This window comes from Fukomys damarensis, unplaced genomic scaffold, assembly GCF_012274545.1.
Source record: "Fukomys damarensis isolate Sample0158 unplaced genomic scaffold, DMR_v1.0_HiC HiC_scaffold_34, whole genome shotgun sequence".
Taxonomy (NCBI): domain Eukaryota; kingdom Metazoa; phylum Chordata; class Mammalia; order Rodentia; family Bathyergidae; genus Fukomys; species Fukomys damarensis.
In genome coordinates, this window is record NW_022900946.1 from 12,250,420 (window position 1) to 12,267,117 (window position 16,698).

Genomic DNA, 16,698 nt, shown 5'->3' on the forward strand with positions numbered 1-16,698 from the left:
ACATGTGACAAGATCTTATTTCTGTGAAATGTTCAGAGTGGGGAGTCTAGAAAATAAGATTAATGGTCACCTAAGATTAGGGTAACAGGAATTGGGGGCAACAGGTAACAGGAAGTGGTGCTAATGGGTGAAGGTTTCTTTTTGGGGTGTTAAAAATATTCCATGGTTGACTTTGGTAATGATCCATAATGCTGTGATTCTTCTATAATACCATTGAATGCCACATTTTGAAAGGCTAAATTTTAACAAAGTGGGGTAGAAAACAGTTGTGTAATATTTAGGCTCCTTAGGGGAATAATAGTAATACGTTTTTGTTTCTTTTCTTTTTTTAGTATCAGGGATCGAACTTAGGATCTTGTGCTTGTGAGGCAGTGGAACCACTGAGCTAAATCTCTGGCCCAATTTTTTTTGGGAGCGGGTACTGGGGATCAAACTCGGGCCCTTGCGCTTGCAAGGCAGGTGGCAGCACCATTGAGCTAAATCCCCAGGCCTTGGCCCAATATTTTTTTAAAAACTAAGAAACACTTCACATTTAGTGAGACCAGGTTAAACTAGACACACAAAACCAAGACAAGCACTTTCTTCTTTGGTGATAGGTTTCATGCAGATCTTACAATAATAGCAGAGACTTAGTGTTGCCCTCTCAGACTCCCTAGGTGTGTTGACTGACTGGCTTGCTGTGTGTGTATGGGTGTGTGGTGTGCATGTGCACACTGAGGTTTGAACCCAGGGCTTTGTAGTTGGTAGACAAGTGTTCTGACACTGAGCTCCACCCTGGGACCCTGGATGTTGACTTTTAAAATTAACTGCTCTAGAGCAGAGTTCTATTTATGGAAATACAATTGTTTAGAAAGAAATACAGTTTGTCCTGAGCATAATCTAGTTAAAACATTTTTTTTAAATTGAATTTACTCATTGTGAATTTTTTAAAAAGATTTTTTAAAGTGCCTTTGTGGTATGTTTTCTTCATTTCCTCTCTTTGCTGAGAGCAAAGAACTGAATTTATATATCAGCCTTGGCATTTATTTTACATTTGTTCCAAATTTAAAATGCATTTATACTTCCTTGCTTACCTAACAAAAGCTAACTTTAGTATATTTGTGATTTTTTTAGACATCCTATTTTTCTGATTATAAAAATAAGTTTTTCTTATAAAACATGCATACTTTATAAGAAACTGAAATGTTTTCTTCCTTCAGCTCCTATCAACAGTTTCATTTTATTCCATCTCTCAATATACTGGTTTGTTTATTTTCAACAAAATTGTGCCATAAATACTAGTTCCTTCAACTTCCTATTTTCACTTCCCCCCTCCACACAAACATATATACACAACTCTTGTCCCCCTGAACTTTCATCTTGGAGGTTAGCTGTACCTATTCGTCATTACTAGATCTGGCTCTACTCCATTTTTATTTCTTGTTCCATACTGTACACACATCACCAGTCCCATTCATGAATATTTTAAGCCAGTTTGGATTTTACCTTCCCAACCAGTGCTGCAAGTCATATTTCACATTCCTGTGTATATTTCTGTAGAATAAAGTCTTATCAGTAGAATTTGGGACTTGGATCACTGGACATAATGAAATTGCTCACATTTGATGTGACATTTCCTAATTGTCCCTGAAAGGAGTTTTTTTTCGGGCGGGGGGTACTGGGGATCAAACTTGGGTCCTTGCGCTTCTGAGGCAGGCAACAGAACCACTGAGCTAAATCCCGACCCCCTGAAAGGAGTTTTAATGACAATCTGAACCAGATAGGTGGTGCCCTGGCTATTCTGTTTCCAGCCATCAATGGACACCCCTAGCTCCATTTCCAAGGACCTCTCGCACCTTGCCTTGGAAGTTATTGTCCGGCACGCTCAGTACAAGTGTCTTAGCCCTGTCCCACCCATTTATCCATCTGTCTGCAGGACAGCTGTGGCCTCCAAGCATCACTGCAGGCACATTGCCTGGTGAACATGCAGTGGCATTCTCTCCGTGCTAGGATGTAAACCTATGCCTGCATGTAGTTCTCATCTGATCACTCAGAGGCAGCAGGTGGGGCCAAGCTCCCTGAGGGAAAGGAAACGCTGGGGAGAGCTCGGAGAACCTAAGACTGGCCTCCCTCCTCCTCCTTTGTCACTGTGGAGGGGAGAAGAGGAAAGAAGTTGAGTACTCCTGGCATACTCAGCACTTAAGAACATGATCTCATTTAACTTACAGCCGTTTCTATAACAGAGGTATCACAGTTTCCTTGTTAGAAAACTGAAGCTCAGAGGGTAATGCGAGCATAGAACACCCCTTGGAGCAGATTAGGTCCTCTGAACCCAGAGGCCCCTGCTTTCCCCTGAAATACCAGCCCCAGGGGCACTGCCTTGGGACCTTCAGCAGCTGGGGGCAGATGGCAAGCTGGCTTCACCCTCTCTGTATCCAGCTGCCCCTCAGTGTCCCAACACAAGAGTGTCCCAACCTTGCTTTGTTTTATTTTGCTTTTTGGCAGTCTCTTTTTTCTTTTATCATGATAAAATACATGACATTTACCACTCGTTTTAAGTATATATAGTTCAGTGGTATTGCATATATTCATATTGCTGTACAACCATCGCCCCTTTTATCTCCATGACTCTTTTATCTAGTAAAACCAAAACTGTGCTCATTAAACAATTAAATCCCTTATTATTCACCCCTTGAAGCCTGTGGCAATAGCCATCCTCCTTTCTGCCCCTACGAGTCTGAATAACACGATATTTTTCTTTTTGTGACTGGCTCTTTTCACTTAGCATAATGTCTTAAAGGTTCATTCATGTTATAGCTTGTATCAAAATTCTCTTCCTTTGTAAGGCTGAATAATACTTCCTATTTCCTCCAGTAGTGTTTCATTCCGAGTGCACGCTCACAAACACCACACGCGTGTACCGTGCGTGGTTTGCGTAAGAGTCAGTGAATGATTGGGTTGCTTATATATTTAGCTCTTTGAGCATAATGCTTCTTTGCACGTGAGTGTTGTCGGACCTTGCCTTCACTTCTTTCGTGTGTAACACCAGCAGGGGGACTGCTGGATTATCTGCAGTTTTATTTTTAAGTTCCTGGGGAGCCGCCTTTGTTTTCCACAGCACCTGCACCATGTTCCACCCCCACCTGCAGTGCACAGTTCCTGGTTTGTCCACACCCTCCCCAGCGCCTGTTCTTTTGGGTCTGATTCCCCAACACCTAGTGCCGTTGAGCACCTTTGCACGTGCGTAGTGGTTACTGTATTTCTTCGGTGGAGAAATGTTGCTTTTAGTCTTTTGCTCCCTTTTGAACTGGGGTGTGGATGGTGGTGATTGTTAAGTTTTAGGAGCCCTCTGATAGCCTCAGTGTTCTGGTAACCCCTTTATCAGACAGATGGCTTCCAAATATTTTCTCTCATTCTGTGGTTGCCTTTTTCTCTTTTGACAAGATTTTTTGATGCCCAAAATTTAAATTCTAATGAGGTGCAGTGCAGTTTGTCTGTTTCCTCTTTTGTTCCCTGTGCCAATACATTAAATTTTACATTGAAAAGGAGCTCTTGACTTCTACCTCTAGCCTATTTTTCTCCTTGTTTTCAGTTAAATGACATGACCCACCTCCCAGGTGCTCAGATGCCTGAGAACTATTTTTGAGTTCTTTCTCACTTCCTGTAACTAGTGCAGCAAAGATTTCAGTCATCCTTACCTCCTGTCTTTCAGATCCCCTCATTAGATTCTAGTTCATCTTTGCCAAAATGTAGCAATACAATTGACTTTTGTAAGTTGACCTGGCATCCAGGTTTACCACCCTTACCAGTGATGGGTGATGGAAGCTGTTTGCTTCTTTGGAGTGGGATTTTCTGCAGAGGTGGTCCTGTCTTCTGAGAACGGGCAGGTTTATTCTCCCTCCCCAGTCTGTGTGCATGTGTTACTTTTTTCTCTTTCTTGGCGTTGTCACACAGGCTGGGCGTTCTGCAATGTTCCGGAACAGTACAGAGAGCAGACCTCTGCCTTTTTCCCAATCTCGAGGGAAAAGCAATCAGTCTTTTACCATTAAGTATGATGTTATTTCTTATGGTGTCGTTCATCATAAAGGCTAAGAATATTTGTTCCTCTTCCTCCTATCCCTAGAGAATTTATTAGCCAATGTATTTAAGGCTTTTTGAGACACACCCAAGATAATAGTCTCGGCCTTAATGGGTATTGCCATCATGTTTAATAAATATTTTGTAATTTTTTTGTAACACTGTATTTTTTACCTCCGTGTTTTAGCTCATTGTTTGCTCCCCCCCCCGAGAATTGAACCCAGGGTTTTCACACTGAGCTATATTCCCAGCCCTGTTTTGATTTTTTTTCCCCGGTACTGGTGATGGAACTCCTCCTCGTGCTGTGGAGTTAGGTGGTGGCACCACTGAGCTAAATCCCCCACCCTGACTATTTCTATTTAAAAAATTTTTTCTTTCATTAAGTTTATTGGTACAGTTTAGGTATACAGTACAGTTACATTAATCATTGGGATCTTGTACCTTTACATAACATATCTTAGTTCTTATTTTTCCCCCTTTCCTCCACCCTTCCCTATTTTTACTAGTTTTTCCTTTTCTCATATTTTTTTCTTTTCCCTTCTTACCTTTCTCCTACCCCTCTTCACTTCTTCTACTCCTTTAGAATTTTTCTTCCTGTTATACAATATCAATTATACATTTTGATCCTTATTTACATTTTTAGGTTTTTACACCAGAGAAACTATTCAATATTTACACATATGTGTCCTATTAATTTCACTGAAGAGTATGACCTCAATGTGCATCCACTTTTTGGAGAATGACCTGTGTGCAGCTGAAAAGAATGTATATTCTGATTTTGTGGGATGGAATACTCTGTAGATGTCTATTAAGTCCATTTGTTCAAAAGCTTGGTTCAGTTCTAGTATTTCATTGTTGATTTTTTTTGTATAGAATGATCTGTTTGTGACAGTGGGGTATATAGGTCCCCCACTATAGTTGTATTTAGTGCTTATTTGGTTTTTCATGTCCCTTAATATTTTTTTTGTATAGTTGGGGTGTTCGTATTTGGTGCATATGTATTTATGATTGTCATCTCTTCCTCTTGTATTGTTCCCTTTACAAGGATGTAGTGACCTTTATCTCTCTTAATTAGTTTTGGTTTGAAATTTCAGTGGTTTAGGCAACTCTGATTATTTTTATTTTTGAAACAGGGTCTCACTAAATCACTGCATTGCCCACACAGAGCTCAAAAGCGGGATCCTTCTGCCTCAGCCTCACAGAACTCGTATTGCACTTTTTAAAAAAGTTTTTAAATGTTTAAATATTTCACAGCTTTCTATACTTTCCTTATTTTTATTTTTTTTTATTTATTTATTTTTTGTACTGGGGGTCGGACTAAGGACCTTGTGCTTTGGAGGCAGAGGGCAGCACCCCTGAGCTAAATTCCCAGCCTATACTTCCTCTGTTGGTCCCACCGGGGGGTCCTCTCAGCCAGGACAGGTGTGTGTTCACCTCAAGGTCCCTGTTTGCTTCATACCCCCTTCTCGTTAAACACCTGTCCGCCGTCTTGAAGACCCTCTCCAAACAGTCCTTCTCTTTCCCTCTTCTAAGCCGTTTTTGCACTGCGGTTTTCCAGTCTTTTCCATTCTGTGTGCAACCTTTCTGTGAAGGGCGGAGCCTGCCCGAGACATAGGAAACTCACAGCCTTGTCCTAGTTGCTGTCTTTCCCATTTGTGGTGTCGGTATTAGGTCTCGTGGAACCTGGCATTAGGCTTCAGGTTCTCGTACATTTGCTGTAATAAAGAGCCTGTTTTGGGGAAGACGTGCTGTGAATTATGTTAATGGTAAGGTGTTATTGATATTCTGGCCCTCAAGAGATTCTGATACACACAAATGAGAGCTTAATAAACATACTGCAAATATTTTCATTAAAGTTGGCTTTATGTAATCTAGAATTCACTCTTTTACTTCTAAATTCTTAACTGAAAATTATTTATATCCCCAGTGCAGTTTTCATTTTTTCAGAAACAACTTATTGATTGTTATGCGCACCCAGCAGGTCACTGATTTAAAAAAGGAAGAATTTGTTTTATTTGGGTTGAGGGGCATGGGGAAAGATAGCTAACATTCTTGCAGGCTTGTTTATTATACCAGACTCTGACCAACATGATCTTGATTTGAATCCTTAGACCTGTGCCAGGGGTTTGCGAGTTATCATCAGATTTCACACACAGTGAGACCAAGGCTCAGAGGTACGGAGAAACTTGCCCAAGGTTGCGCAGTTTCTGAGGGACAGGGACTGAGGCACAAGCTCACTGGCTCCCCTTCCAGCACTTCTGACAGCAGAAGAGAGGTATTGAAAGCCCTGGAAAAGCTATGTAAGAGGGGCTTGTCTCTGATTGGAGATTCAGGGAAGATGATTTCATTTTTACAACAGATTATTGAAGGATATTTGTGATTTCCCCCAAAATAGCATCCTTGTCAGGTTTGGAAACAGATACCACATTACACAGTTTTCTGGTGCAGATTGCTCTGAAGACAAAGTCTCTATCCATTGCGTAAACCTTTCTTTTGGAGTGTTCATGCTTTTCTGTTTATGCTCATTCACTCATGCCTGCTCTTACATTCCCTGGTCTGTTTCCATTACAATGTGAAGAGCTATGGTGATTATCCTTAAAATCAGGAGCGGGAGATATTCCGCACCTCACTGTTCGGTACAGTCCTTGTCCGGTGGATCAGGACAGCTGAGGGGAGTCACCCTGCAGCTAGAACCTTTGCCTGTGACCTGACTCTGTAATTCAGGCAGCTCTGCACACAAGTGAGTAAGTAGTTCGAGCCCCACTGCCATCCCTGTTGTCCCACTCTGGTGAGCTGCTGCATTCGCCTTTACTGCACATGCTAGAACAGTGCCTGCCTCTAGGAAGTATCAGGGGAGTGCTGATTATCAGAAAATCCCAAATCAGTATGACTAGGAAGAAGGAAGGCTAGGGGGGCTTTGGGGTCTTTTAGAAAACCCAACAAGGAAAATAGTGACAAATCAGTGTTGATTTGTAGAGTGCCTTTGAGGTAGTTTGCCATGTTAAAGGCCTGAACTAGCAGACTATTCACAAGGAGAACGACCAGTGGAGTCTCAAAGGGGATCATATAAATCTACACAGATGCCCGTAGTCCAGGTTCAGCTAAAGAAGCCATATGAATCCACATCTCCTGCAAGTCTGGATCCCCGCTCCAGCCAGGACTGGTCGTGAGGTACAGGCTGACTACAGGCAGAACTCTAGTATCTGGAGTGCAGCTGCCTGAATGACCTGAGTCATCTTCAAGCCCTAGGGTCCTGAGTAAAAAGCACCTCTTTTAAAAAAATGGTTTTTCATCCTTTCTTCCTTCCTCCCTAACCTTATCCTTCCCTCCCTCTTTTCCTCTCTTCCAAAAATGATAAGTAAGCTTGGGAAAAGAAAGAAGGGAAGGAGGAAGGAGACATAAAAAGTCTCTTTCCTCCCCATTTCTATTTCCCATAACTAACTGGAGTCAAATTCTTTGACATTTAGAGATGTTCTATCCATAATACATGAATATCTGTAAGCCTTTTGAAAATTCCTATCTGATTTTACCCCTCTATGCCTTACATTTTTATCTTAATACATTTTAAAGTTCTTCTTGTAGCATCAATATAGCTTTATTTTTCTATGTTATTAGGATTAATATATAAAAACATTTCAGTGAGATACTGAAATTCTGAACTCTTAAGCATCTAACAGTGTAACTAAAAGTAAATGACATTAAAACTTGGCAGAATTACAAGAAGAAACAGATCAATCCACAACCGTAGTGGCAACTTAACCAAGTCTCTCAGACATTAATAGATATCAACAAGCCAAAAGCAAAGCGTGACATAGGAGATTTAAACCACCCTGTGAAGGAGTTTGGTTGAGTGGGAACGTGAGGACCTAGGTGCTCAACGGTTAGGAAAGACAAACTCACAGGCTGGGGTCTGCAGAGCACCTGGCATGTGCTTGACCATAAAAGAAATCTCGTAGCAGTAGTCCCTTTGCAGATGTCATCTGTGAATTGGTTTTGTCTTTGTCCTACATTTCTTTCCTGAGATCTATGGGTTCCTGTTTCACATGTGCTGTTTTATGACTGTAGGGACTCTTTAATTCTGCATTAGGAACTTTCTTAACTATAATTACTTCATAAGGACTTTTTAATTTTTACTTTTGATTGGTCTGTAATGACTGTATGTATTTATGGAGTATACTGTGATATATTGATTCATATGTACAATGTGTAATGACCAAACCAGGGTAACAAGAACATCCATCACTTTGAACATTCATTGGTTCTTTGTGTTGGGAATGTTCAAAATCTTCCCTTCTTGTTATTTTGAAATACACAATAAATCATTCTCAACGACAGTTATTCTAGCTTTTTTTTTTTTTTTTTTTTTTTTTTTTTGGTACAGAGGATCAAACTCAGGACCTTGCACTTGCCAGGCAGGCGCTGTGTCGCTGAGCTAAATCCCTGGCCCTAGCTTTCTTTTTAATTCATAATGGAATGTTGGGTTTAACTTTCATCACTTATGCATCATTCTTCAGGTAGATTTTCATCATCCCCAGGGAAGTTGGCCTGCTTTTTCCCATCATTTTTGTTATGCTGTCTTTGCATCTCTGATACCAAGTGTATCCCTCAGGACCGGCATGGTGCTGGAAGTAACGTCCTTATCCTGTTTTGCTTTTCTTAGTAATGCTGTATAACATCAGAGACAGATGGGGGCACATCTGTAATTCAGTTGGCAATTTATCTGACTCCCCAGTTTCGAGGGAAGAATTTGTGTCTAGTTAACTTCCAGCTTATCTCCAGTAACTAAAATTAGTCAGCGCCTGATAACAGAAAGGAGGAGGAAAGAGACATAAGGTCTCCCCCATCTCCATTTCTCATTTTTTAACCAGAGTGAGATTTTTTAAATCTTTGGAAGTATTTTACCCATAATATATGAGTGTGTGTAAGCCTTTTAAAAATGAATATGTATGGGCCGGGGATTTAGCTCGGTGGTTCTGCCACCTGCCTTGCAAGCACAAGGACCCAAGTTCGATCCCCAGTACCAAAAAAAAATGAATATGAGTTAGGTGGTGGGGCCTGGTCAGAAGAGCCAGGCCACGTGGGTACCACCCAGGAGGTTTTATCTCCCTTCTTGGCTCTTTGATTCCTGGCTGCCCAGAGGTGAGCAGCTTTTCCTCCACCATGCCGACTACGGACTGAAACCTCTACAAACTGTGAGCCAAAATAAACCTTTCCTCTTTAACCTGTAAGTGTCAGTGATTGTGTCTCAACAACAAGCATGTGATTAAAACATCGAGTAACTATATGGAGTTGATCTTTTTTCATTTTATTATTGAGTTTATTGGTACATTTTAGGTAAACAGTACCGTTACATTCATCACTGAGATCTTGTACCCTTACGTGACAGGTCTTGGTTCTCATTTTTTCCCCATATCCCTGTCCTCCCTTCACCCTCTTCACCCTCCCCTATTTACAAAGACTTTCTTTCCTTTTTTTCCTTTTCTCATATTTTTTTTTTTTTTTTTTTTTTTTTTTTTTTTTTTTTTTTTTTTTTGGTACAGAGGATCAAACTCAGGACCTTGCACTTGCCAGGCAGGCGCTGTGTCGCTGAGCTAAATCCCTGGCCCTAGCTTTCTTTTTAATTCATAATGGAATGTTGGGTTTAACTTTCATCACTTATGCATCATTCTTCAGGTAGATTTTCATCATCCCCAGGGAAGTTGGCCTGCTTTTTCCCATCATTTTTGTTATGCTGTCTTTGCATCTCTGATACCAAGTGTATCCCTCAGGACCGGCATGGTGCTGGAAGTAACGTCCTTATCCTGTTTTGCTTTTCTTAGTAATGCTGTATAACATCAGAGACAGATGGGGGCACATCTGTAATTCAGTTGGCAATTTATCTGACTCCCCAGTTTCGAGGGAAGAATTTGTGTCTAGTTAACTTCCAGCTTATCTCCAGTAACTAAAATTAGTCAGCGCCTGATAACAGAAAGGAGGAGGAAAGAGACATAAGGTCTCCCCCATCTCCATTTCTCATTTTTTAACCAGAGTGAGATTTTTTAAATCTTTGGAAGTATTTTACCCATAATATATGAGTGTGTGTAAGCCTTTTAAAAATGAATATGTATGGGCCGGGGATTTAGCTCGGTGGTTCTGCCACCTGCCTTGCAAGCACAAGGACCCAAGTTCGATCCCCAGTACCAAAAAAAAATGAATATGAGTTAGGTGGTGGGGCCTGGTCAGAAGAGCCAGGCCACGTGGGTACCACCCAGGAGGTTTTATCTCCCTTCTTGGCTCTTTGATTCCTGGCTGCCCAGAGGTGAGCAGCTTTTCCTCCACCATGCCGACTACGGACTGAAACCTCTACAAACTGTGAGCCAAAATAAACCTTTCCTCTTTAACCTGTAAGTGTCAGTGATTGTGTCTCAACAACAAGCATGTGATTAAAACATCGAGTAACTATATGGAGTTGATCTTTTTTCATTTTATTATTGAGTTTATTGGTACATTTTAGGTAAACAGTACCGTTACATTCATCACTGAGATCTTGTACCCTTACGTGACAGGTCTTGGTTCTCATTTTTTCCCCATATCCCTGTCCTCCCTTCACCCTCTTCACCCTCCCCTATTTACAAAGACTTTCTTTCCTTTTTTTCCTTTTCTCATATTTTTTCTTTTCCCTTATTTCCTTTCCCTTACCCTTCCGACTTCCCCTACACCTTTAGCCCTTTTCTTCCTATTTCTCATTATCAGTTACACAATTATATGGAGTTGATCTTGGTATAAAATATTAGTGAAGCTTAATTTCTTTCTTTTCTGAGAACCGTAAAATATAGATGGCTACAACTTTTGTCCTTTATCAGTGGTGAGTCATGGGCACCCTTGCAATGTGTGGATCTGGCTGTTTAAGGTTTTCTTACCACCCACATGGCCCTGAAGACTTTGTCAGCACCTTAATGGACAGAGTCCCAGAAACCAAATGGCTTGATTGATAGGCATATGCATCGTTCCATATTCCCTATAATCTAATCATGTTCCAGAGGTCCACCTATGATCACTTGAGGCTTTAGGCAGACACATAGATAAAAACTATAACATTCAGCATTGTGGGGCAGATGGCTATGTAGACATTGAATTCCCAAGGTGTCCTGAAGAAGGGTAGGAGGAATTCAGTGCAAAGGGATGAACAAAGACATCTGCCTCACTAATTGATTTGTTTTTAGCAGGTGACTACTTTTTGTAGTTTGTGTGTGCCTGGTTGAGTGAATTTCTAGATTATTCTTTGTCCTAATTTTGTTATTAAATACATACATTGCCCCCAGGCCTCTCAGTATGTGACCTTGATCTTCCAGGGACTCCCTGGCGCAAGGAGCAGACTGAGGACCTGCAGCGAGTTCTCAAGGACCTTGACAGGGAAATCCCGCTGGTCCTTGTCAGTGGCAACCATGACCTGGGCAACATCCCCACAGCAGAGACCATCGAGGAGTTCCAGCACACGTGGGGAGACGACTACTTCAGCTTCTGGGTTGGGGGTGTCTTGTTCCTGGTGCTCAACTCCCAGTTCTGGTACAATGCCTCCCAGTGCCCGGCCCTGAAGCATGCCCAGGACCACTGGCTGGACCAGCAGCTGAGCATCGCTGGACAGCGGAAGTGCCGCCATGCCATCGTGTTCCAGCACATCCCTCTGTTCCTGCACAGTATCGAGGAGGAGGATGACTACTTCAACCTCACCAAAGCTGTGCGCAAGGAACTGGCAGACAAGTTCATTGGTGCAGGTAGGCTTCGGGCGTGAGGGTCTGGAGCAGTTCCTAGCAGAGAGGGAAGAGGACAGGCTTTGGATGGAACTGGGCTCCGGTCCAAGTTCTACCTCTCACTAGCTGTGTGGCTTTGGATAAGCTTCCTAATCCTTTAGAGCCTCGGTTTCCTCACTGGTAAATCAGAGTAACAGTAATCGCTCTCTTAATAGGATGGCTGTGAGGAAGAAAATACAGGCATTTAGTGCAGACCTTATCCACACTAGCCTGTAAATGTGTGGTAGCTGCTCCCAGTTGAAGACAGGTGTGCTCAGCATGGGGCTACTGGTTAGGTCTCAACATGGCTGCATGTGCCTCAGGACGTGGCACAAGCCAGGGATGTCTTTTTCCTCATTTCTTGGGGACGCAGGAACTGGCTCAGAGACAGCTGATCTTAAAGAGCCAAGCTTCCCTCCAGCAGGGGTTTGGTGTGTGTGACACAGGAAGTCCTAGGATGTCACATTGATGCGCAGGTCCTGGGCCTTGTTACTTTGTTTCTAGTGAGATGTATTAAGTTCCCTTCTTGACTCAGGAGAGAGAAATGTATGTATCCTGATCTCATCATGCTGTAGACTTTTAGCCAATTATAGGTTAAAAAAAAAAAAAATGGAGACACCCTGTTTGTGAAAGTGAGACTAAGCTTCCAGTCGTGCACCCTCTCCCCTCAGCCCACACCTCATCTTTCCTCCTGAGGACCCCTGAGTTATGGGGTCTCAGCAGGATTCCATCTTTGACAGCTGGTCTTAATTCCTCCTTTCAAGTCTTTCCAGTACTTACTTTTCCAAAACACTTCAAAAACACAAGTGTCTTCTTTTATTTGTTACATGGGAAGGGGTTTGACCCAGGAGTAAGCATTTTTTTTTTTAACATCCTGTTCCCCTTCTTTTCATCTTTGAGTATTAAATGGGTTTCACATACTTGTGAAAGGTACAGTAGGCCCTTCTGTGTTTCTGAGACATTTTACAAAAGGCTCCCATAATTGGAGACATTTTCCAACTTTTCCATAGAGGCAAAGCTGGAAAACTTCTGTTAAAGGCCTTTGAAATTTTATGCCATGCTTCAGTTGGTGCAGAAAACCATTCTGATTCTAAGAAAGTAAAGTGTCAAAGTGGAATTAGCTCCACCATGGAGGCTGTTTTGCGACAGAGAATAAAGCCAGGAGAATAGTCAATGCCCCTGACACAGTTCTTTTCATACAAAATGGCAAGTGATACTGATGCCGATCCCTGGTTACTCTTCATTTTCCACTCTTGTTATCCAGTTCTTAAGCAGCATGTGGTCTGGGTTTCCCATCTAAGGGCAGAGCACATGTTGCCCACCACTACCCCAGGCATTAGGAGGATTCCACATACCAGGAGGCACAGAATGAGGCATGGCATCACACTGGAGTACAGCAACTCTGCAGACTCAGGGTTCAGGGATATCCAAATACCCACAGCCTCCGAGATGTCTACAATTCACAGTGCCAATTCATTGATCAAAGTAGGATAGAGTCCTCCCCTGCCCCTTCCTCGCAGCAACCTCTTCCCATGAGCAGAGCTATGTGAGCAGCCAAATTATACTCAGGTGGTTGTGTGGTAAACAAGAGGCAGAGTGGGGGATTAGTCTCCTTTTTCCACTTGGAATGGCATCAGGCCCAGCCTCCTGATGGCTCCAGAGACTCTGATATTTCATTCTGCTGTTTAGTTTCTACCCAGCCCAACCTCTTCTTTCAGCCACCACTATCTCAACTAGGTCCTAGCAGCATCTCTAAGGATAGCCCATTCTCCTCCAGCAACCCAAGGGGGCCACAAGAGGGTCCTGACCTCCCCAACCCAGGACGAGACCCAGTTCCTCTCCATTCCAGAAGTTTCTGTTTTGCGCTCTGGCCTTCTCCATATCATATCACCTGGCCAAGCCCACGCGCCCTTGGCCTCATCTGTGTAATGTTCCCCTCGCCTCATTCTTCCTCAGCTTTCCTTGGTCCCAGCACTTGTCAGGTGGATTTTCAAGTGTTAACGTGTGCAAATCCCTCACTGGACTCTCAGCTCCTTGAGGACAGGGAAATTGTTTTGCTCACCTCTGCATTCAGGAGGCCTAGCTCAGGTCATAGTTCATGGTGAAGCTTCATCTGTGTTTGTGGATGAATGAAGGAGTAGAAGTCCCAGCCTCTCATGGTCACTTGGCAGTTGGTTTCTGACTCCCCAAGTGCCCCCTCCGCAGATCCCCAGGTATCACCTGAGGCCCTTGGTCTTAGGATCTTCACCTACATCTGCGTAACCAAGGAAAACCAGAGAGTTGGGAGTCTTCCTACATTCACCCATTGGTTTGGGTGCCTTGTCAAGCCAAGGCTTTTGCATAATGACCTTCAGACACAGAATAAACCTGGAACCACCTCCAAAAGATGCGGTTCAGGATCTTTCAGGTTACTGCTGAGTGACCTACCGGGTTAGGAGGCAAAAGTGGGCAAGCTCCAGCAGATATTTACATACCCACTTCAAGGACACAGGCAATGGCTAGGCTCACAATACAATTGGAACTCATTTGCAAAGCCAGAAGTTCAAGTGATAATTTGTAAAATTTGTTAACCTAAAGGCCTGAATAACTCCGGATTTGATGATGGCAGATGGTATTTAATGTTGCCTCCAGGGTTTTTCCCCCCACAGCAATATTATTCCCCTGTATTATTTCAGTCTCATTTATCTCCTTGTGCTAAAATGCCAGTACTCAACAATATGTCAAAAGCTTATCAGACTATCAGGGTAGCTTTTAATTATGATAATTGTGTTGTTATAAAATATCCTTTTAAAGAACACATCCCTCCCCATACCACCATGGAGGTAAAACGCTTCTTCCTTCCAGCAAGTTTAATGAATAATTCTGAATCATTGTGTGGGATGAACAAATGATTTAATAATGAGCATCAACAATCATCTCCCATTGTTGCATTAATTTTTTAAAATGGGATGAGGTAAATGAGGAGGAAGGGATGTCACTGTACAATGGGACACCTTGTATGTAGGAATGCGCTCTGTGATTCAAAACCCAAGAGCTTCTAAGCTCAGGTTTCCTTAGAAACGAATACATCCTCTTTCTACTTTTGAAGCTCAATAAAAAGCCTTATTTGTATGATATAAAAACATCAATAACTGGTACAAATAAACAGATATGAGGGCAGGACAGATACACAGATGTGAAGCGGCATCTGTTATTTTCTGTCTTCTTTTGCTCTGCCTGAGGATAATCATTTTCATCACATCCAAGGGCTGTAGAAATTGGTTTTCCTCTTAATTCACTTGATACCTAGTTGGAATTGCAAAGACAGATAGTAGATAATGAAATCTTGGTCAGAGCTGGACATTGTCTCCATCCCTCATTGCCTCTTTCAGCGGAAGGTTAGAATGTGACTCTGTGGATTGCAATTTTAAAACTCAATCTTAAAAAACAGGAGTCTGGCGTTTTTACTGGCAGTGTTTTCCTGATGTCTCAATACACTGTCTCTTTTCTATTCTCAAAATAGAGATTAGAACTATATATTAAAGAGCCTGGAGCAAATTTGGCAATTATAAAGAATTCCAATAAGTTAGTCTTTTCTGCAAAAGTTAATGGGCAATTTCACAGAATTAGTTTCATCTCTAGTATTTATGTTTTTAAAATAACGGCAGAAAGAAATCTTAGCCCATGGTTATGGAATTAAAATTTCAAAGCTTTAAAGAATATAGAGGTCAGGTTCCCACGGTATAGTTTATTGGAAGACGCAAACATCTAATTCAACTCTGATGTCTTACCATGTTGTATTGAAACTTTATATCCTGATTTCTCTAGGAAACACTGCCTAGCTGTGTCCACCACTATAAACCCAGCTGAGACTGTCACTTAGTAGTCCCTCAATCAGTAATTACTGGCTAAACAGAATTAAATTAGGCTTGATTTAGATCTACTTACCATCAGCATCACAGGTAACATCCATGTCACCTATGGATTCAGTGTTGACCACCTGATTTCCAGGTGGGAAATACATTGCCAGGAGCAGGAGACCACACACTTCCCTGAACAGGATCAGTAAATATTTGGGACTTTTCGGCCTTAAAGTCTCTGTAGCAAATACAGCAAAATTGTCTTGGCACCTGGCTTATACAGAAAGGTAGACTGTTTTGAGTCCAAAACTTTTTCAGGGCTGCTAAGGAATGAATACTTAATTTTATTCAAAGGGGCTGTTAGAAGAGCAGGAACCCCTGAACTAAATAAAAAATTCTTACAAAAATTAATGATAGAATCTTTTTCTTAAAGCACGTGCCTCTCCATTTAATGTGTTAGTTAAAAAAAAAAAAAAAAAACTTTGACTGCATAATTTTCTAGGTTTTTCTAAATCTAGCAAATATATCCACAAGACAATGACAGTCATCCTACAGTGCCTTCCATTTAAAATACAGTTTTTAGCCAGGCATGGTGGCACACACCTGTAATCCCAAGAGGCTCCTGGAGGATCACCCTGCATTCAGGGCCCGCCTGAGCTACGTTGCAAGACCTTGTCTCAAAGAAAAAAAAAAATGATTAATCAGTCAGTCAAATGCAATTTTTGAAAAAAGAATCTTGATGTTTATTTTTAAAACCAGCTTTCTAATGACAACTCGGTCTTTGTTTAGGCATCCACAGAATCCAGAGTTTCTGGCAGTGTATCAAGTTGAAGAATTTTATGCTCTTTATTTTCTAGAATTTGATCGAGAATTCGTTTTCCCAGGTTTCATCTTTTGTGCCTTGATCCATTCATTCACCGGAAAGAATCACACTCGAGTCACTGGATGCATGTGCCTCAGTGACTATAAGCTTAGATAGCAGACCCACTGCCAGAGCTACATCTGGTGTGCAGCAATGGATTATATTTCTCACT

At 41.9% G+C, this 16,698-nt stretch overlaps 1 protein-coding gene across 7 annotated transcripts in view; it reads left to right on the forward strand.

Moving 5' to 3' along the window:
* Window positions 1-16,698, forward strand: part of Cpped1 (calcineurin like phosphoesterase domain containing 1) — a 121,802-nt gene that overhangs the window by 76,327 nt on the left and 28,777 nt on the right. For all 7 annotated transcript variants that reach the window (XR_777480.3, XR_777481.3, XM_010610010.3 and 4 more), the window contains one exon: window positions 11,388-11,810. Coding sequence is in view for 5 of the 7 variants with exons in the window: in XM_010610010.3 (XP_010608312.1) it covers window positions 11,388-11,810 (423 nt within the window). In the remaining 2 variants the exon portion in view is untranslated. The remainder of the gene's footprint in view (window positions 1-11,387; window positions 11,811-16,698) is intronic.